This window comes from Eschrichtius robustus, chromosome 20, assembly GCF_028021215.1.
Source record: "Eschrichtius robustus isolate mEscRob2 chromosome 20, mEscRob2.pri, whole genome shotgun sequence".
In the NCBI taxonomy this organism is placed as follows: domain Eukaryota; kingdom Metazoa; phylum Chordata; class Mammalia; order Artiodactyla; family Eschrichtiidae; genus Eschrichtius; species Eschrichtius robustus.
The window spans coordinates 55,553,549-55,574,456 of record NC_090843.1 but is presented as its reverse complement, the minus strand read 5'-3'; the positions used below and the strand labels follow the sequence as shown (position 1 = coordinate 55,574,456).

At 56.8% G+C, this 20,908-nt stretch overlaps 2 protein-coding genes across 2 annotated transcripts in view; both read right to left on the bottom strand.

Moving 5' to 3' along the window:
• Positions 1–3,512, bottom strand: part of SPNS2 (SPNS lysolipid transporter 2, sphingosine-1-phosphate) — a 34,127-nt gene extending 30,615 nt beyond the window's left edge. The window contains exon 1 of the mRNA XM_068530254.1: positions 3,128–3,512. Within this exon, the coding sequence (XP_068386355.1) occupies positions 3,128–3,497 (370 nt within the window). The 5' untranslated portion in view covers positions 3,498–3,512. The remainder of the gene's footprint in view (positions 1–3,127) is intronic.
• A 9,003-nt stretch (positions 3,513–12,515) lies between these two features.
• Positions 12,516–20,908, bottom strand: part of SPNS3 (SPNS lysolipid transporter 3, sphingosine-1-phosphate (putative)) — a 44,847-nt gene continuing 36,454 nt past the window's right edge. The window contains exons 9-12 of the mRNA XM_068530500.1: positions 20,209–20,274; positions 14,050–14,148; positions 13,778–13,949; positions 12,516–12,851 (exon numbers count right to left, since the gene is read on the bottom strand). Coding sequence (XP_068386601.1) covers positions 12,763–12,851; positions 13,778–13,949; positions 14,050–14,148; positions 20,209–20,274 — 426 coding nt within the window. The 3' untranslated portion in view covers positions 12,516–12,762. The remainder of the gene's footprint in view (positions 12,852–13,777; positions 13,950–14,049; positions 14,149–20,208; positions 20,275–20,908) is intronic.

Genomic DNA, 20,908 nt, shown 5'->3' with positions numbered 1-20,908 from the left:
ATGCTAGGGCAGAGGCAGAACCTCCTGGAGTTCCCAGGATGGAGATCAGCCCTGGTGAAGAAGGGAGGGGTTTGCCAACGCTTCCTGAAAGGAACTGTCAGAAACCGAGAAACAGGAGGGCGCAGTGGCCAGGGCACAGCTTGGGCAGAGCCATGGAAGAGCAGGGAGCTGACATTTGTGAAGCTCTCCTAGGAGCCTGGCTTAAGAGACATTCTCATTTATGCCACACACCCCGGGAGGTGGAGGGGAGGAAATGATCACCCAGAAGGCTCAGGAGACATCCCCAAGGTCACATGGCTGGGAAGCTGAAGAGCCTGGATGTGAACTCTGGCATCAAAGACTCTAGACCTTCACTGTCCACTGCGGTGGCCCCGAGCCACTGTGGCTGTTGGACACCTGAATAGCAACTAGTCCAAACTGACGTGTGCTGTAAATGTAAAACACACTGAGTTTCGAAACTCAGTATGAAAAGTAGGCGAACTATCCTATGAGTAGCTTTTATATTGATTACATGTTGAATTATGTTGGATATATTGAGTGGAATAAAATACATTATTAATTCACTTCACCTATTCTTTTTACTTTTTTAATGTGGCTACTAGAAAATTTTAAATTATAGCCGTGGCTTGCATTATATCCCTTTTGGACAGAGCTGGTCTATACCATGAAAACAGAAATGCACAGGACAGATTTAAAGGAAGAGAGTGGGAACTCACCCCATTTTTTGATGGGGGAGGCAGGGCCAGATGGTGAGGTTCTCAGGGATCAGGTGGGTGCAAATATCAAAGATGAATGAGCAGTGGAGTGTCTGCCTCCCCTCCTCTGTCCCAGCCGGACAGCCAGCAACAGGTGGACTGGGGCCAGGGATGACCATTCCCCTGCGGCCCCCCCAATCTCCCAAGATACATCAAGCCATAGTAGTTGCCATAGAGACAATAAATCTTCCTGAAAACTGAACTTGGCAGCAAGGGGGTGGTGGTAGGAGAATCTACCATAAAGAGAGAGGGAGGGAGCCAGGTTTATCCGGAGAGGAAATCTGTGTATGCTGTGTGTTGGGGGCAGGGTGGTGCATGGGCTCCCACCCTGGAGGGACAGGGAGGGATGCACAGCTCAGGCGGTGTTTGCACAGAGCTTTCCGGGCCTTCCTCCCTACTGCCCCACCCCCCCTTACCAATTCACCAGAAATTTCCTATCTTGTTCTCCCATTCTGACTCAGGGACGCAAGTGGGGGTGGAGGCAGATAAGCACCAGCCCTCCCTGATCCCACCGTCGCACCTCAGCCCCTAGCAGAGTCAGTTTCCCTAAGAATATCAGAGGGGGTGGTCTGGGGCATGAAAAAACAAATTGGAAAGTGTTACAGCGCTAGAAGCAGGCCATTTATTGCCCAGCTGAGAGGGTGGGAAACAGGCAGATCGAACACCAGCTTTGTCGCGCACTCCGGGCCATCTTGGACAAGGGCCTCGGTTTGCCCATCTATGGACAGAAGTCGATGTTGCACTAACTACAGGCCCCCCCGTGTTCTCTGACTTCTCCCCACTTTAGGGTGGCACCTAAGCTCCCAGGTCCCAGGCAGCATGGCACATGTGTGTGCCATGGGGCTGGTGCACAGGGGCTGGTGCACTTGGGCGGTGCTGGGTACTCCTGCTCACCAGGCCAAAGTAAGAGCCCCTTGAGCTCGACCCGGAAACTGGTGCCACTGGTACCCACTTCCAACTCCCCGCAGGGAGGGTCAGAGAGATAAAGGGTTTTGAAAGTGGGAGTGGGGGAAGGCGGAAGCCTCTGCTCTCCCATCAGAGTTCCTCCTTCCACTTGACACAAAAGCCCATTCAACAGAGTGGGAGACTTGAGTCCTAGGGAAGGGGACCCAGGTGGCATATGTCTTATGGTTTAAGCCAGGGCTTGCCTCTCTCCATGGGTACAAAGTTCTCTTTCGAGTCTGTCCAAGATTCCCCCCTCTATCTTTTTTCTTTTTTTTCTAGTTCCAGATTTTACTAAGCTGTGGTTAGGCCAGCATGCCAGGATGTCAGGTATCCAGTCACTGCTCTCCCATGGCAGAGAGCCCCCACGTGCTAGCCTGGCCAAAGTCTCTTTCTCTCAAGGCTGCACCCTTCCCACCGAGGGGCAGCTCAATTTAGGGAAAACCCCTGTTCACAGGCACCCCCCCCCCCGCCCCCCCGCCCCAGAACTGTGGGAGGGGAGCGAGGAGACTGGAATCCCAGAACGCCCTTCCATCCCCAAAGGGCCTGAGGACCAACCACCTCACAAACGGGGAAGCAGACCTAAACATAGGCTAAGACCGGCCCAAGGTCACACACCAAGCACAAGAGGGGGAAAATCCGGGGCTAGAACTCAGTAGTTCTATCTACCTCTACCCCCTCCCCAAGGCTGATTCCCGGAGATGCTCACAGAGGATGAGGCAGCCCCAGTGGCCCGCGCCCTACCCCAGGCCCCAAGCGACACAGAACAGGGGGAGGCATCTTCGGGCCTCTAGCCAGGGCCAGCTGCAAACCGCATCCTGGGTCCCCAGGCGCCGCGGACCCGCCCGCCCCTCCCTCCGCTCCCCGCAGCCCCAAGCCTTTGTCAGCCACGCGCTCACACGCTCACACACACATCCGCGCCGCCCGCGAGCACACACTTGGTTTCCCCTGGCACACACCCGCAAGGGGCGCGCGCACTCGCCGCACGCACGCAGGGGAGTGGAGACGGCGGAGGAAGGAAGGAACTGACCGGCTACGGACCGACAAACAGCCTGGGCTGGGGGAAGGGGAGGAGAGGCCCGGGAACCTGAGGCTGGGGCGGATGGGGGCGCGGAGGCCAGAACGCAGAGAGACGCAAAGGAGACTCTCTCGCAGAAGAGGACAACGGATGGGACGTCAAGGGCTGGCGAGGACGCGCGGGCTACTCCAGGGGTGGGGACTCCCCCCTACCCCTGGCCCGGGGGTGCGGGGGCCGGTCCCTGCATTGGACCAGTAGATCTCAGGGCATCACTTGCCCAGTTGTGCCTGAACGGAGGGCCCTTAGGGACCCCACGAAAGGCTTGGATATAGGGGGCCTGGGACCGAAGGCTCCCCGAGGTACCTCGAGGCAGAGGGTCCTGGTTCTTGGGCTGGGTGGGGCACTCGCTCACCTGCTACGGTGTACCTGTCCAGGTAGTTGAGCACGTTGCCCAAGCTGAGGATGGCAGCGGCTGCCCCCCGCCCGCGGCCCAAGCTGGCTGGTTTGGGCTGCTGAGCGCCGAGGCCCTTGGCAGCGGCTGCGCAGCTGGGGGTGCTGGGGGTGCTGGGGGGTGCGGAAGGGGCCCGTCTCACGCTGCCCGACAGCGTCTGCACCTCATCGTCGGCGGTCGCCACTCCAGCGGCGCCCGCTGCCCGCGCCCCGCAGCAACCGCCACCGCCGGCCCCTCGCTGCGCCCCCCGGCGCCGGCGCCGCCGCTCCGCGTCCGCCTCCTCCTCCTCCGCGCCGCCCGCCGCCGCCGAGGCGCATTCCAGGCACATCATGCCGGCCGGGATCGGGGCGGCGGGGGGCGCGGGGGGCGCGGGGCCCAGCTTGGGCCCACTCAGTGCGTGTGTGCGCCGAGGAGCTGCCGCTGCACCATCCCGGCCGGGCCCCGTCGGCTCCTGCGCTCCGACCCCGGCTGCGGCGCTGCCACCGTTTCAGCCCGGTGCGCCGCGGTCGCCGCCGCTGCTGCTCTGACAGCTGCGGCCCGGCCCCGCCTACCAGGCCCGCGCCCAATCAGCCCCGGGCTCGGGCCACAGCCCCGCCCCGCACGTGCTGCCCCCGGGGGGGCGGAGGGGGAGGGCCGGGCCGCAGAGCCCCTCCCGCCCGACGGGGGCGCAATCACTCTGGAGCCGCGCGGCCGCCGAGGCTGACGAGGACCCGGAGGGGGTTTGTGGGGAGCTACGGAGCTAAGAGTAGCGTCCGGGAAGCAGGACTTCCCAGCACCCACTCAGTGCCCTCCCTCCCCCCCGCTCCCTACCGCGGCGGAGACTCGGGGAGAGAGCTGAGGGCTAGAGCTCAGGGCATACGGACATCCTGGAGAGAGGGTCTCAGACGGTTAAGTCAGGGGCGCGGGTAGGAGGGCCCGTGGCCGCTCCAGCAGCTACTCACCCGCCATGATTTAATCAGTTCAGGGAGGGCTGCGTAAGAACCAAGAAGCGTGACGGGTGGGGGGTTGGCCCAGGACCCAGGCCTCCACCAGTCACAGAAGGCTATGTCGCCCACCTCTCCAGGGAAGCTCAGATCCAGCCCCCTGCCTCCTGCTGGGCCCATTCCTGTGTGCACACCGAGACCCTACCCCTGCCCCTCAGAAAGGCAGCCCCTGGCAGAGAGAGCCAGGGCTCCAACCGGCCCCCTCCCCCACCCCCGAAACAGGGCATTGAAAGGGGGCCTTGTCTCCTGAGGGCACGGCAACGGGCAACCGCAAGCATCACACTTCAGCAGCGCACGACAAAGCCCTGAATGGGAGACAGGAGGCTGGGTCCTAGCCCAGTTCTGCCCTGGTGTGTGGCATGACCCTAGACAAGACCCCTAACTTTCTCTGGGTCTCAGTTTCTCCCTCTGGGGGTAGATAGGAGGATAGGATTTAAAGGGTCTGGAAGTCCCCCAGGTCCTCCCTTGGGGGAGCGGGGAGCCCTGTCTCCTGTGCAGAGTGGTCAGGTAGTTTCTGTATTCAGGGCCACAATCTCCACTCTCACCCATCTCAGAGGGGCTGTGGTTTTGGTAAGCTCCCTCCCCCATTCATTTGTTTGCAGCTTTGAAATGAAAATCCTGTACAGAGTGCTGAGGACATAATGTCAGAACTAGACAGAGCCTGGGAAACCAGAATTATTCACACACAGGTTCCAGGGCCCATAAATGACCCTACCATGGACATGCAGCCAGTTGGCAGCAGGGCTGGTGCTGACCCAGGTTGGTGCAATACCTTTGGCCTGGGCTGGGAGCTCAGTTCCCACTGCAGGCTGCTCCAGATCCCACATCCACGGGCAGGTGCATCTCGTGAAGGTGTCGGCCACAGTGAGTCATGGCATAGCCAACGGGTGACACAGCACAAGGCACCCCTCCCCACTCCCGCCCCACTGTCTCTTGTGAGCAGAGTTAATCCCCAAGCTGGTGTTTCTTGGCGCCTTCGAGGTGTATTTTAAATTCTGCAAAGTGACTAAAAATATGCTTCGTCGTGTTGGGTATGAATGACTGTGACGGGAGGGTTAGGAAAACAGATTTCATTCTGAAAGTTGCCTTGCTGCCTCTTTCCAGCTTGCTGAGTGCAGGCCTGCAAAGCTGGATGAGGGAAGTTCCACGGGGTGGCCCAGGATGGCAGGTGATTAAACAGGGAAGGACAGACCTAGGAGCTCCATGGGGTTCGGACTGAGCCCTGGCACTGACTTTCATAACTGTGTGACGGTGCCAGCTACAGGACAGTGCCCAGCAGGGGGATGTGGCCAGCTAGGGGACCGTCCAGCAGTGAAGAAGGCAGAACCGTGGCTCTAAGCCCAACACCATGGTCCCCTTCCCACTCCCCAAAATTCCTCATCCTTTCAGCCACAGCCCTGCCCAGGGAGCAGTTTTAGGCCTTAGCCAGAAAGGGGAGCATTCCCTTTCCATGGCACTGCCTTTCCACCACTGAGTAGGCTCCGGAGCAGGGGAAAATTGGCAGAGTTTTGAGCCTTTCAAATTTGGGGGCCCTCTAAGCTGCCACCAAGCAAGCCAGCCATTCCCAGTCTGTGGGTTTTTCTGGGATTTTAACTCAAAGGCACTCTCTAGAGTGGGTCCTTAGGTGGGATAAGGGGCCACCAAAGGCACGGTGATGGGGAGGTCAATAAGCCCTTTGGGGCTGTATGGCCCTGGGCAAGTCACTGTGGCCTACTGAGAGCCTCTGGGACCATCAGCTATAGAACTTGTAGGGTTCTTATCTTCATCTCACAGATGAAGAGACCCAGGGAAGAGAAGTAATCTACCTAAGGTCACTAGTAAATGATGAGGCTTGCACTAAACCCAGGTGTGTCTACCCCCTAATCCAGTGTTTCCTCTACCGCCCCATAGCGACGCTCTTAGCTTCTCCAGGACAGAGCTTCCTCATCAGCGTAATGGGAGGCTGAACTCAATGATGGCCAAAGGGCCTTCTGATATTCATTCATTAGGTCTAGACCATAATTTCAAAACAAATGGGGCACATTTCATTAGTGGCCAGTGTCCCAAGGGCAAGTATATTTGGGAAATGGTGGGATAAACACAGAGAATTAGGTTTCCTAACTGAGGAACTTTTCAGAGTCTTTAATCTGAGAGTGTGCACTGGGAGTCTCCCATGGGGAAGTATAGGCTGCCATGTCCCCATGTGTACTAGACCACAGAACATCTCGTAAGATGACTACAGCTTTGCAGAACACACTCTGAGAAACACTGGCTCCCCCACGGCTGCTACCTGGGAGCTCAGTCCACCTCCCCTCTGCCCACCTCCCTACACAGGAGTGTCTCCAGGGCTCAGCCTCAGTCTCCTCCCTGCTCACACGGCACACTCTCCCTTGGCAGCCTCTCACCCATGCTTGGGCTTTCAACAATTATCCGCCTCCCTAGGACACCCCAACCTCCATCTCTAGATGTGGCCTCATCTCCAAGCACTAGGTCCATATGCAGTTTCCTGCACACTCCCCCCTAGATATCCCCCAGCACCTTAAACTCAGCACATCCAAGACTGAACTCATCATCTTTCCCCTAAACCTGCTCCCACCCAGTATCATTTATCTCTTGACAAATAGCAGCAGCATCCACATTGTCACTGAGCTGGAAACCTGGGAGCCACTTGGGACTCCTTCTTCTCCCTCAACTCCCACCTCTAGGGCCTGTCCGTTTTTTCTCTTTAATATCTCCCAGTGTCCCAGTTGCTCATGGACTTAGCTCAAACCTCTCCATGTCTCACTTGGACCCTTTTAAAGATCAACACCACCTGTTCCAACATTCCCCTCCGGTCTTTTTCTTTTCTTTTATTTCAGCCACATGTGAAATCTTAGTTCCCCGACCAGGGATCGAACCCACAGCCCCTGCAGTGGAAGCGCGGAGTCTTAACCACTGGACTGCCAGGGAAGTCCCCCCTCTGGCCTTTTCTTCATATTTCTTGCCAGTAATTTTCTAAATCACACATAGAACCCTACCACTACCTTGCACAAAACTTCTCCATGGCTCTCCACTGCCTACAGGATTAAAAATATCTTAAGTTCCTAACTACGAAACAGAAACAGACTCACAGACATAGAGAACAGACTTGTGGTTGCCAAGGGGGAGGGGGGGGGTGAGGGAGGGATGGATTGGGAGTTTGGGATTAGCAGATGCAAACTATTATATATAGATTGGATAAACAACAAGGTCCTACTGTATGGCACAGGGAACTAGATTCAATATCCTGTAATAAACCATAACGGAAAAGAAAATGAAAAAGAATATATATATGTATAACTGAAACACTCTGCTGTACAGCAGAAATTAACATGACATTGGAAGTCAACTATACTTCAATAAAATAAATTTTTAAAAAATATCTAAGTTCCTTAACATGATCTCCGATAACCCTTCATGACCCATGCCAATCTCCAGCCTCAGATCCTACTGCCCATCTCTCAAAATTACACTCGTCTACACTGAAAATTGATCTCCCTGAACTCGCTCATAGTTATGATACTTCCTGGAGCCCAGAGGAGTGGCAGGAATTGGGGGCAGTTGTCTCTAGTCCCCGCTCTCCCCTCAACACAAAAGCCCTTGTCCTACTAACACAACGATCGTTCAGGACCACGGAGAGCGTCACCTGGGCAACCCCCTCCCCTGGCTTTTTAGCCCTGCTCCGCCTATGCTGTCTACCTAGGTCACTCCTCCCATTAGTCCTTCAGAAATCCAGCACAGCCATGACTTCCTCCAGGAAGCCCTCCCTGACCTGCTTGTTTAAATTGTCATTTCCTCCCCTAGGTTACTTGAGTAACCTGTGTATCCCTCCTCCATCACACCAAACTCACTGCGCTGATTATGTTTGTACATGAGTCCACCACTCCCCTCCACCAGCCCAACAACAGATCGTGAGCCTTAAGGGCCCATACACTGTCTGATTCACTTCCGCTGTCCAGGACAGAGGAGATGCTCAGAGAATGTTTGTGATTGAATGAGTAAATGACATTTAGCAGGTGCTCAGTAAGTGTGTGCTGATTTGCCTCATGTATCTGTTGCTCTGCGTGACTCAGAAACCAGCCAGATTCCTCTCCGGGCCCTTCTGGTAAAGGCATTTTCTCCCGGATTGACTCCACCCTCCATTAGCTTCCCTGTGCCATTTCCCTCCACCCTTTGAATACGTTCTCCACAGGTCACCACCCACGGGTAGGGAGAGGACACCTCCTCTCTGCTCCTGCTGTTGCCAAGCTGGGGACTTCTTGGAGCCCCTCCATCCCCCAGCCTGGGCCTGCCTCACGAGTTTTGCTCAGAACGCTTCGTCTCTGCCTCTCTCTCCTGCTCAGAACAGATGGCTCTGAGTCCCCACTAACACAGAAGTTCCTGTTCTGTCTTTTGAACATTCTTAACACTTTCTGAATTATAGATGCTCCAATCTCCTTTGATCATGGACTCAGGCTATCAGAAGTGAAGAATCCCTTGAAGGACACTGAGTCCAGCCTCTTCCCTGTCCCATGAGAGGCTGCATCTGAGAGAAGGCCAGTGGCCTGCCCAGGATCACTGTAATGGACACAGTCGTTGGTTTTTGTGGGTTTTTTTTTTTTTTTTCGGTCTTTTTTTCTTTCATTGATGTTTTATTTTGATGCTCAATGTCCATTTCCCTTCCTAAGTGCACCCTGGTTTCCTGAGCTATAAATCAAGGCATGGGCATAGGCTCCAACTGGACTCTCTCATCCAGGGCTTTAAATCTTGAGCAGGGTGGAAAAAGAATAGGGAGAAAATGTCCCAATAAGATGGCCCAGGAGCCCTGGCTCCTGAATCTCCAATCTTCCCATAGATTCTGTGAGCTCCTGAGGTCTTCAACAAATCCCTTTTTTGCTTAAGATATCAGTCAGTTTCTGTTGCACGCCACCCTACAACCTTAACTGATGTGGTCACACAGAAGGAGCACGTGCAGTCCCATACCTCCCTGTGTCAGATAAGGCTTGGCTCCAGCAACCTCTGGTTGCCTCCTGCAGCTGCATTAAACCAGAAAGCTCACAGGCCCACCCAGGCATGGAGGAAAGATAGACTCTTCAGGGAATGAAACAGACTGATGTCTGGTGTTGCAGGGGGACAAGCCAGGATTGGGGTGACCATCTCAAGGCACGTGTTTAACCCTCCAAGCCTGAGGTCAGGGGGGAAGAAGAGTTTTCTCATCCAGACCCTATAAACACCTCCTCACATGCTCACACACCAACACAGAAATGAGCACACACAGGCACACGCACACTGACCAAGCACACCTGCGTACCTGGATGGCACCTGGGAGCTGGAATGCAGCGTGTGTCCAGGAAGAGCAATTAACACATGATGTGAGCAGATCAGGTCTGAGGGCCTCGTCCTGCTCAGCAGTGTGTTCCCTCATCAACATTCCCAACAAGTGAGTCCAGAGTATCAGAGACTGGGAACACCCAGCAAGTGCCCTGTTGGCCAGAAAGGTGTGTTCTATTGACCACTCCTCCTGCCTAGCCTGAGTGGCTGGGCTCTCAGAGACCTGTACCTGTGACCTCAGCACAGTGAGGTCTGAGTGACCAGCCCCAGAGAGGCAAGGGGTGGGAGCTGAGTACAGCTGGGGTTGGGTTGCTTGCAGAACAGATACTGGTCTCTTCCTCCCAGAGTCTACCAGCGCCCCCCCTGCTCCTGCCCCGCCTCAAAACACTTTGGATGATAACATAGTATAAACTCCTGGTGAGGCATTTTGTCTAGCTCAGTCCCAGAAAGCACCACCCTGCCCTGCCTGGCAACCCAAACCCCAGAAAGCACTTGAGTCAGAAAGAACTACCCTGATGATAGGATTCAAGCCCCAGCTCCTCAGCTGGCATCTGAGCCCTCTGGTCCCAGCCAGTCTCTCCTGCTTCCTCTCTCTCTCCCCCAAAACACACATACCCCCTCCTTTCTGACCACACCACACCTCTCCGTGATTCATCACATATCTTCTGCCTCACCCCCTGTATCTTTGCCTGTTCTATCCACCAGGGATTCCCTTCCCCACACCTTCTCTGGCTATTTACCAACTCCCAGGCCGACTCCTCAAAGCTTCTGAGGGATGTAACCCCTTCTTCTGCCCATAGATGTGCCTCACTTGGCCCAGCCAAGTGTTTCCCTGTTCCTTCTGGGGCTGTGAGGTCCAAGGGCAGGGTTGGAGTCACTGCCCAGCACCAAGATGGGCACCCACTGGTACCAACGCATGTTTCTGGAACTGGCATAAATGAGGTTTCTGATCTTTCGCCCCAGCCTGAGGACTCTGAGGTGGGAGAGGTGGGGGTAGCTGATGACTCTTGGGAAGCCCTTGCCCATCTCCTGGGAGCTGAATCTCACAGGGGTCCTCCCCAGGATTGTAGGGAAGAAGATCCTGGAGCTGGGCTTCTGTGGACCTAGACCCAGCCCGTGAGAAATCACACGAGGTCTAGGTTAGAAAAATCACATGCAACACACCTCTTAAATATAGCTGGGGAGCCTGCAGCTCAGAGAGGACAGGAAGTGGCCCGGGTCACACAGCCAGTGAATCCCGCACAGACTGACTGCCTCCTTCTCAGAGGAAACCAAGTATGATACTGTGATTTCTAATAAGAAATATATATTTGGTCTTCATCCTGTTTCTGGCACAGAGCTCCTAAAACCCTTGGAGTTTCCTAGGTGATGAGAGCCCTGAAAGTGTCTTTCCTTTGTTAAGGAAGTGACTTTTGGAACTCACCTAAGGATAGGCTGCTTGCCAGAGAACCAGCCTTGTGATCAGGTTGGAACTTTCAGTTCCACCACCCCCGCCAACTACCTCCAGGGAGGTGAGAGAGGCTGGAGATTGAGATCAAACGCCAGTGACGATGATTTAATCAATCATGCCTAAGTAATGAAGCCTCCGTAAAATCTAAAAGGACTGGGTCCGGAGAGCTTCTGGGTTGGTGAACACGTGGACATCTGGGGAGAGTGGTGCCTGGAGACAGCATGGAAGCTCCACGCCCTTTCCCCATCCCCTGTCCTATGCATCTCTTCCATCTGGCTATTTCTGAGCTATACTTTATAATAAACTGGCAATATAGTGAGTAAATGGGTTTCCTAAGCTCTCTAACACATTAATGGAACCCAAGGAAGGGGTTGTGAGAACCTTGGATTTACAACTGGTCACAGCCTAGACTTGTGATTGGCATCTGAGGCGTGGCACAGGGGTGGCAGGGACAGTCTTGTAGGGCTGCACCCTTACCCTGCGGAATCTGATGCTATCTCTGGGTAGATAGTCTCAGAGTCGAGTTGAATTGTAGGACCCCCAGCGGGGGTCCGAGAATCGCCTGGTGGTGTGGGGACGGCGCCCCTCCCCCGCACCCACACTGTAACTGGGTGCAGAACCCTTACCATGCATCCTCATGAATCCTTTCTCTCCTAACCTCGGGGCCAGCCGTTTCAGGGGCGCCAAGCATCAGATCGTGGGTGGAGGGGGAGGTCACCCTGGTGACGGCTGCTCCTGAGCGGGGGCTGAGACTTGGGGGTGAGGGTGGCAGGTGCGGACTGAATGGGAGCTTCCAGCTCCTGGAGCCTGTCCCACCCAGCATAAGGGGCAGGGGGGACACCACAGGGGGCAGGGGTGGAGCAAGCAAGGGTCGGGGGTGAGTGTGAGTCTGGGTCACTGCTCTGCCCACAGCTGCCGGGAGGCAGGCCCAGCCTGGCACACCGAAGGCGGCGATCAGCAAGTGAACGGTGATTGCCTGGCTGGGCACCAGGGCAGGGGAGACCTGCTTAGGCTCATGGCGGAAAGAACATGCCTCCCCACTGCTGCCCGCCTGGAAGCTGTTGATCTCCTGCGGGGCCCACTGCGCCCAGCTGCTCCAAACCCAGGGGCAAATATGAGTCCCAGCAAGCCGGCCCTCCCCATGGGGGAGGAGGCCGGGATGCAGAGCAGGGCCCTCAGGCACAGCCATGCCAGCCCCCCAGCGTGGGTCTGTGCAGGCCTGGGCACTCCTCTGAGTGCCTCCTTGGTTCCTGCAGCCACACTCCCACACCAGCACCGGAGTAGAAACCTCTCTTCAAGACTACTGATTCAGCCCCCACTTTAGTTCAGAGGGCGAACGCACGCAGAGGGCTGCCCTGTGCCCTCCTGACCCTGCAGACTGGGGAACCTGGGTCAGAGCAGGCGGTCCAGGGTGGGGACGCCCAGAGACCCATACTGAGCAGCCCTGCATCCTTGGCCCAGACTGCCCACCTCCTAGTCTCCTGCTTCTAATCCCAGCAGAGACACCTTAAGGCTATAAATAACAAGATTGTCTAAAGGCCTATATCCACGGGCTTTGTACTGGCCACACTTTAATCGGGCCCGCTGGCAGCCAGGCTGAGGACCCCAGGCTGGCGTGGCCTCGTGCTGGGTGCAGGCACAGGCTCAGGCCTCCCACCGAGGGTGCTGACAGCTCAATTCCCAGCCCAGCCACAGGCGCTGCCAGCTCTCTAGCTGGGAGCGAAGAAGTGGCAGGTGCAGCTTGGCCAGGGTCCCGGAGCCGCAGTCAAAGGTGGGCAGAGGCACTGATACAGTGGAGGCCGCCCAGAAGGGTGCGAGCAGGGTGGGTGGGACCTCCTCGCTGCAGGGCAGGGGCCTCAGGGGTCCTCTGGGGAGGCACCTGTGCTAGGAAGCAGGCGTTCGCTCTCCACGGCCTTGCTGTTCACGTCCTGGCTGTCGGGGATCCCTGTGGGAAGAAATCGCTCAGCCAGCCCCAGAGGCAGCAAAGGTGTTTGGGGACGAGGCCTGGGCACAGTCTGTCACGAAATCCTCTAGCTTCCGTTTTCAAAATAAATTCCAGATCCGACCCGTTCTCCCCACCTTCAACGCCACCACCATGGTCCCAGCACCGCTGCTCTCCCCTGACGGCTGCAGGGCCTCCTATGGCCTCTCTGCTTCAACAGTAACCCCCTACAGTCTGTTCTCAACACAGCAGCACCAGAGTGGTGCTTTTAGGATGTAAATCAGACACCTTGGGGCTTGTGCACTGGAAACCAGAAAGCGGCTCCCACCTCACTCTGTGTAAGGCCTCAGTCCCTACAAAGGCCCCCAAAGCCCCCATGCTCTGGTCCCATTACTGTCACCCTCGTCCCAACCACCGGCCCCCTTGCTCCTGCTCCAGCCACACTGGCCTCCTTGCCAGTCCTCAAACACATCAGGTCCATTCCTACCTCAGGGCCTTTGCACTAGCTTTCCCCCCTGCCAGGAGCACCTTCCCCCAGATAGCTGCATGACTCAGTCCCCGCGCAGTGCGGACCTCTCTGACCACCCTTTTCAAAACCTGCACCCTGCCCCCACCTGTTCCTCTCTCCCCACTCTCCTGCTTTACGTCTCTCCGTCTCTCCGTAGCACTTATCACCTTGAACATACTCTATCTTTTACTTCTTCTGTTTGTTTCTTGTTTGTTTCGCTTCATGGGGGCTCGGACTTGGTGTTCACGCCCCAGCACCTGCAACCTTGCCTGGCACACAGCAGGGACGTAATAACTATGGGTGAATGAATGAATGAATGAACAAATAAATAAACTAGCCAGGGGCTCAGCGGGTGGGTGGTGATCCCTGCTCCTATAGGGTCAGCCCTGAGCCTGGCATGGGTGCAAGGCGGCAGGGGTACCTGTGCCTGGCTGCCGGGCCTGGGCCTGGTCTCTCTCCAGGTGCAGTGCAGTCAGCAGGAAGCAGCCGCCACCCAGGGCGATAATGAAGGCGCAGCACAGGAAGCTCTGTTGAAGGCTGAGGAAGCGCTGCAGGTAGGAGTCGGGACGCCCGGCCCGCAGGGCGCTGGAGATCTGCAGAGGAGACAGGCTGGGTCTGTCAGGCCCACCAGACCAGCCTCCAGGCCTTCAAGTGCACTTCCTCCCTGGAGCCCTGCCATCCACCCAGCCTTACAAGTCCAGTGAGGTAGGGGCTGCCGGCATCTCCCAGGATGTGGCCCACTGTGATCTGAAGCGCCTCTGCTGTCCCCCGGCACCTGGGTACCACCACGGACTGCAAAACACAGAAGCACCAAGGGAGCTCCCCAAGCAAGGGCAAGGAGTAGGTGTCCCCTCACGCCCTCTTCTGTCCCCCGGCTGCCAAGGACCAGCCTGGCGGGGTGAAAGGCTGACCAAGAGAGTGGGATGGCAGGGGGTCGACGACCCCAATGCCTGAAGCCCCGTCACTGAGGCATCAGGTCGCTTGGAGGCTCAGGAAGGCTCCTTGGTCCCCTGGGATGGAGCTGCCAGGCCCCTGATGAAGGCCACCCCTCTTGAGGGTTTGCTGTTAAATCAGGGCGACCAGGCATGGCTGTGACAACAGTGATGGGGCAGGAGTGTCCCAGCTCAGGGGCCCAGAAAGCAGTAGTGTGGGCTGTGGGGTGAAGAGCGGGTGCACAGCTAGGCACCTGCACGTGTGGGCACCTGGGCGGGGTGGTGTGGAGGGCTCAGCCCCCACCTCAAGAAGCCCCTCTGGGCAGAGACCAAAGGTAGCCTTGCTGAAAAGGCCCACTTGGGAGGTTAAGAATATGAATTCCGGAGTCAGATTGTCTGGGTTCCAATCCCACACCCCCCACTCACTAGCTGTGTGACTCTGGGCAAGTCGCTTCACCCTTCTGTGCCTCAGCCTCCTCATCCCCATATGGGGGTAATAACAGTACCTACATAAAGGGTTACTTTCATTATCGTTCCTCACCTGATACCTGGAGGACATCAGGCTGAAGTAATGCCCTATGATTCAAAGGGGCAGAAAGCTTCCAGGCATTTGAACATGCTGTGCCTTCTGCTTGGCAAGCCTTCCCCTCTCTGGTCCAGCTGGAGCGTCCCCATACGTCCTTCAGGACTGACCTTTGGGTCACCTCCTCTGTGAAGCCTTCCCAGAGTTCAGGTGCCTGCCCTGAGCTCCCCCAGCTCGTGTGCACCCCTAACTGAAGGCACATCCCCCTCAGCTGGAAGGGTTCATGGTCCTTCTCCCCTTATCCTTACATTGTCCAGCAGCAAAGCTCCTGCCTAAGTTCTCTCGGGGTCCCTGGGGTTCAGCAAGGCACCAGGCACAGAGGGGACTAGCTGAAAGTTTGCCAACTAAATAAGTCGAGTAGAACCATCTTGGAGACTGGTCTCAGGAGAGGCCCTGCCAGAACCCAGGGCTGCAGCAGGGGAGGGGAGGGAGGCAGGAGGTTCAAGTAGAAGCCACACGGTCCCACAGTCCCAACAGGGCAGCCACGGGGAAACTTCCCACCCCAGAGCCTTAGCCCCAAGGCCTAGCTGTCCATAATCTGAGCCCATCAGAGAATAATAACAATGATAATAATAATTATTATAATAATTATTAACATTTATTAAATGCTTCTTGTATGCATTTTCTATATCTCATATACATATATATATTTTATATATCCACTCAACCAACCCATGAGGGAGATACGATTACTATCTACATGTTACAGATGAGGAAACCCTCCACAGAGAGGGTGAGTAACTTGCCCAGGGTCACCCAGCCAGGAAATAGCAGGGCTGAGATTTGATCCCAGGCCTCCTTCTCCAGGGTCTGACCTTTGACCATTCTGCTGTTAGAAGCAAGGAGGAAACTTTCCAGCAATATTTACACATTTTTTATAGAACATTTGGAAAACAGTGAGAAGAACCAAGAGGACAAGCTCACCCCTAGCCCCGAAAACCGCTAACTGGCAGCGAGAGCAGGGAAGGGAACTCCAGACAGGGGACGGTGTGAGCCAAGGTGTGAAGGCCAGAGCCCGGGGACTGGAGAGAGGGGTTTGCGGGTGGGCAGGGCAGAGCAGCGAGAGTCACTCTTGAGGGTGACCGGCTGGTCCTGGAGTCACCGGCGCTGAGCCACTCTGTACAGGTGGTGAGAGAGGCCGGGCCTCCCACCCATCACCTGGACCTGCCAACAAGCCTGAGAAGGAACTGACCACAGCTTTGCACCTTCTCCAAGTGCTTCCTTCTCACCCCATAATTATGTGATTACTCACTGGTGGTTCTGGGCAGAAGGGGAGGGCCTCCTCGAAGATGGACTCTGAGTGTCCAGAAAAGTCCATGCAGGGGCTGGTTGGACCCTCCCTTCCTCCCCTCCCAGGAACTCCAGCCTGCGGGACCTGGACCAGCCCCTGATGCCAGTGGCGGGAGAGGTAGGTCTCCCCCTGCCTGTTCTGGGTCCCCGGGGTCTCCATGGAGCCACCAGCAGCTGGAGAGCCCAGCAGGTAATTTTAGAAGTTTAGAGGCTTTTGGGTTCCCCAAACTCCAGGCTCACTCTATTCCAAGACAAAAACCCCTCTGTTTTTGACTCGCCCTTCTTAGAAGAGCTGTTGCCTTTATACCCAGGGGCATAACCAGCGCCAGTCAAGGGCGTGCATCAGGGAGTGCGGAAAGTCGGTCACCGGTTACCGCACCAGTCACCAGGTGCAGACTCCCTGGCAGCCTGCCTCACGTTCCCCACTCAGCCCTCCCACCCAGACACCCCTGGGAGGGTGAGACAGACAAGTGAGCAGACAGCTACCTAGGGGCAGCAGGCAGGGCAGGGAAGCACGGAGACCGGACAGAGGGAGAACAGGAGGGTGAGGACCCCGCAGGGGGAGGGCGTGGCGATGTGCTGAGGAGGTGGGAGGTGAGCCTGGTGGCGGATTTCCAGCACCCTGGAGGACAGACCTGGAGCGAGTCCCCCTTCTACCCTACTACCCATGGCTGGCGGTGGGTAAGCTGGAGCGGGGCCCAGACAGACAGCAGGGTGGGGAGGGAGCCAGAGACCCCATCAGTAGGTCTGGGGAAGCAGGGAGCTCATCTGGGGAGACACACTCTCCAGCCTTCCAGGAAGCAAGGCGCTCCGAGGCCCCGCCGGGCAGGGCGAGGTTGCCGGAGGTGGGTCTTGGCTGTGACGAGCCAAGGTCCTTTTTATTAACTGACCCACCAGGAGGTAGGGGCTTCCCAGCGTGCAGAGAGTGAGCTCCCCGTCAGAGAGTAGGTGAACAAGGGGAGGGACTGCACTAGTCAGAATTTCGCAGAGGTTTCACGAGCTGGGGAGCTGGCCCCACTAGACCAGTGTTCTCCAGTGTGCTCTGAGGAAAGCTCTACCAGGATCACGCAGGACATTCGAGAGCAATGCAGATCCCTCGACCCAACATGGACCCAACTGAATCAGACTCTGAAGACAGAGGGCCTGGAAGCTGAATTTGTAACAAGCTCCCCCAAACCTGATTCTTACGCTCAGTGAAGTTTGAGAACCACTGAAGAGCCCCTGAGATCTCTTCCCCAGAGAGAATCTGGATTCTCCTCCTTGTGGATAAGCAGATCAAAGAGAGCCGTGTCCCTGAGGCAGGACTGACATGGGGCCATGGAGCCCACAGCAACCCCTCAGGAACGTGCGTGATACGGGCTCAGCTCACTCTGCCCGCGTAGCCTGGGCGTAACTGGTAGGTAGGTACCACCTTTCTACCCACTGCACACTTGAGCAAACCAAGGCCAGCCAGAGAGGCGCAGGGCTGGGAGTGGAAGCAGGGGGACGGTTCCAGAATCCTGGCTCCTGGGCTCTGCTGCCCTCTCACCTTCTGTGCTTCAGGAGCAAGGGCAGCCAGCAGGGACCTCCCTGCACTTCCTGCCACACCAGTGTTGCCACACTTCCTGCCCCTGCCTTGCTCCAGGCTGCTTCCTCCCCAGCCCCATCCCACCCACTGCTGGCCTCTCTCCACCCATCTCCCCTCCGGCCCCCTGGAGCCTGCTCCTGCCTCACCTCTAGAAAAGCAACCCCAGCTACCTGTGACCTGCCAACTCCAGCTACCACCCCCTCTCTCCTCTCTCCCCTGCGCAGCTTCTTACGCTCCAGGTCACGTCACCTCCCACCCTTCTGCACCCTGCCCCCCGCTGCCGTCTGTCTGCCCTCCACCCCACAGCTGGGAGCCCCCCACTGCCGGAGACCACTCCCCACTGGAGCCTTCCCCCTCTCTCTGTCAGGGGACGGAGCTCCAAGAACCGCAGGGACTGGTCCAGCTCCGGCCACCAAAGTGTCACAAGGCTGTCCTCCACTGAGGGGCTTTGGGAAGGTGGGGAGGCAGGGGAAGGGGGGCTAGAAGCCCTCCTGGGATGACAGGCCCCACTAAGCTTTAGGGGCTGGAGGCCTCCAAGCCAGGGGAGGACCATGGGGAGCACTCAGTAGGCTGGATCATGCCCAGCCCGGCCCCCTGGGCAGTGCCAGCCAGCTCCCCAGCAGACCCAGATGGCTCAGACTATGGCTGACTGGCCCCCTCACCCCTCCTCTCCTGCCCCCAGCCCACACAGAGCTCTACAAAGAGCCTGGCTCTGCCAGGTTAATCATCTGCAAACACAGACACGGTGGGCGGGGGGTGGGGGACACACAGGCGCAGTCTTCACATATCTGCAGCGCTGCCATGTGGAGCAGGGAGCAGGCTGGGGGTGGGGACGTGGAGGAAGCCGCAGGGGGCAGGATTCAGAGGACAAGTGGGCAGCCCCACTCAGGACAACGTTCGCCTGGGACTTCCCTAGCGGTTCCACACTTCCAATGCAGGGGACACGGGTTCAATCCCTGATCGGGGAAGTAAGGTGCCACGTACTGCGCAGCTCGGCCAAAACAAACAAACAAAAAGGACATTTGCCAGCACGATTCCATATACCGAGGGCTTTCCTTCAGGCTATCTTGCTTACCCCGCCAGGCTGGTTATGATTACCCCTTTTTATAGACAAGGAAACTGAGGCCCAAGGCCGTTCAGCAGGTCTATGGCTGAGTCTGGGATGGAACCCAAGTCTCCTGCCTGGAGGGAGGAAAAGAGAAGACCCGCCAGCCCTGCAGCTGATACACCCACCCAGGAGTCAAAGACAGGACAGCCCTGTCTACATCCGCTGAGCCTGTGCCAAGAAGAGGGCCAGAGCATCTAGACAGACAGTGAGCCTCCCGTCCACAGCAGTATTCAAGCAGGTTTTCTTGGCTAATTAGATGACTACACTTCCCCACAGCCCTTTCAAACTCAGATTCCAGGACGCCAGGACTTCTTTGGGAGATGGAAGATGAGAAAGTAGGAACCGCTGACTTGCTATCAGAATCCCAGCCAGCATTCTCTGTGCCAGGCACAGGGCAAAAGCTTTACATGGATAATCTCATTTCACCCTCACAATAATCCAGCAGGTATTTTCATCCCCATTTTCCACATAGGGAATCTGAGGTTCGGCGACACAAAGTGACTCGCCTAGGTCACACACAGCTAGTAGGTGGCAGAAGCAGGGCTGAAACCCAGGTCTGTTTCCTGAATCCAGGTTCGTGCCCCTGCACTAGACCCCCCTTTAGGACAGTTCTCAGCCGACTGCAAGCTGCTCTGGTTCCCTCATGCCCACCCAGCCCTGGACTGCCAGGAGGCAGGAGGAGGGATCTTGGGGTGTCCCCAGGTCTGGGACCCTGTGTAATCCACAAGGGCACAGCCCTTCAGTGTTCAAAAAATTTCCCTGCACATCTCCTAGAAGGAGGCAGGGAGGCTGGACGGAGAGTGTGAGGCTCAGGGAGGGTCCTGCTAGACTCTGGACCTAGCAGTCATGGGGTCAGGATAGCATCAGCCCTCATTATAGCCTGAGCCGGCCCCTTGCCTTGCAGCCCATGATATGGGAGCTGGGGAGGCCTGGACCCACCTGGGCTCAGTGGCCCTGAAGTCCGGCATCCCTGTCTGCACACCCAGAGTGGAGGCCAAGGAGCCTGCTTGCTGAGAAGTGCAGTCAAGAAAGAGGGAGGGAGGCCTGGAGTCAAAAAGCCCGGGCCCCAGTCTTGGCTCAGTGCCTCTGCAGGCTGTGTGACCTTGGTTCAGGCACCTGCCCTCTCTGAGCCTCCATTTGCTCATCTACAAAATGGGAGTGATGGTCAAAGGATATGTCTGAGACTGTCAGGGAGGCCCCTGGTCCAAGGTGACTGTTCATTGACCTTGGTCCCCTACCCCATGGTCTCTGAAGCCCCTCCTGACCTCTAGGCCACTCCACAGCAGAAGTCCAGCCCTGAGCAGGACAGACTCCAGCTGCCCCTGCTCAAGAGGCCCCAGGACCAGCCCTCCGTTCCGACTCCCACACCTACCAGCAAGATGTCAGCAACCACCGCCCAGTTGCAGGACAGGAGCAGCTCCCCGAGGGCCAGGAACACCTGTGAACAAACGGTGGCCGGGAGGAGGCTCCCTGGATCTCAGTCACCAGCCCCTCCCCACGCTGTTTCTTCCCAGAAGAAACAGCCTTCTTCCTGAGGCTGCCCAGAGGAAGGACCCATCGAGACTTACTGGGGTGGGTGAGGTTTGCAACTTGTTTTCCCAGTTGCGGCAGCCTCCAGAGTAGGTAGACATTCCCATCTGGGCAGAATGGCGGCCGTGACCCAGAGAGGAGTGCCAGGGCCTGGGCCTGGGAAGAGCACTCCCCCTGATGGACGGCCCCCAGGGTCTAGCCACTGAGGTCACCCAGGGAGGCAGCCAGGACTCCCAGGCCACGTTTAAAGGTGGAGAAACAGGCACTTCCCTGGTGGTCCAGTGGGTAAGACTCCGCGCTCCCAATGCAGGGGGCCCGGGTTCGATCCCTGGTCGGGGAACTAGATCCTGCAGGCATGCTGCAACGAAGAGTCCACATGCTGCGACTAACAAGTCCACATGCTGCAACTAAAGATCCCATGTGCCGCAACTGAGACCCGGCACATCCAAAATAAATAAATAAAATAAATAATAAATAAAAAATTTTTTTTCAAATAAATAAATAAATAAATAAAGGTGGGGAAACAGAGGAGAAAGGTCCAG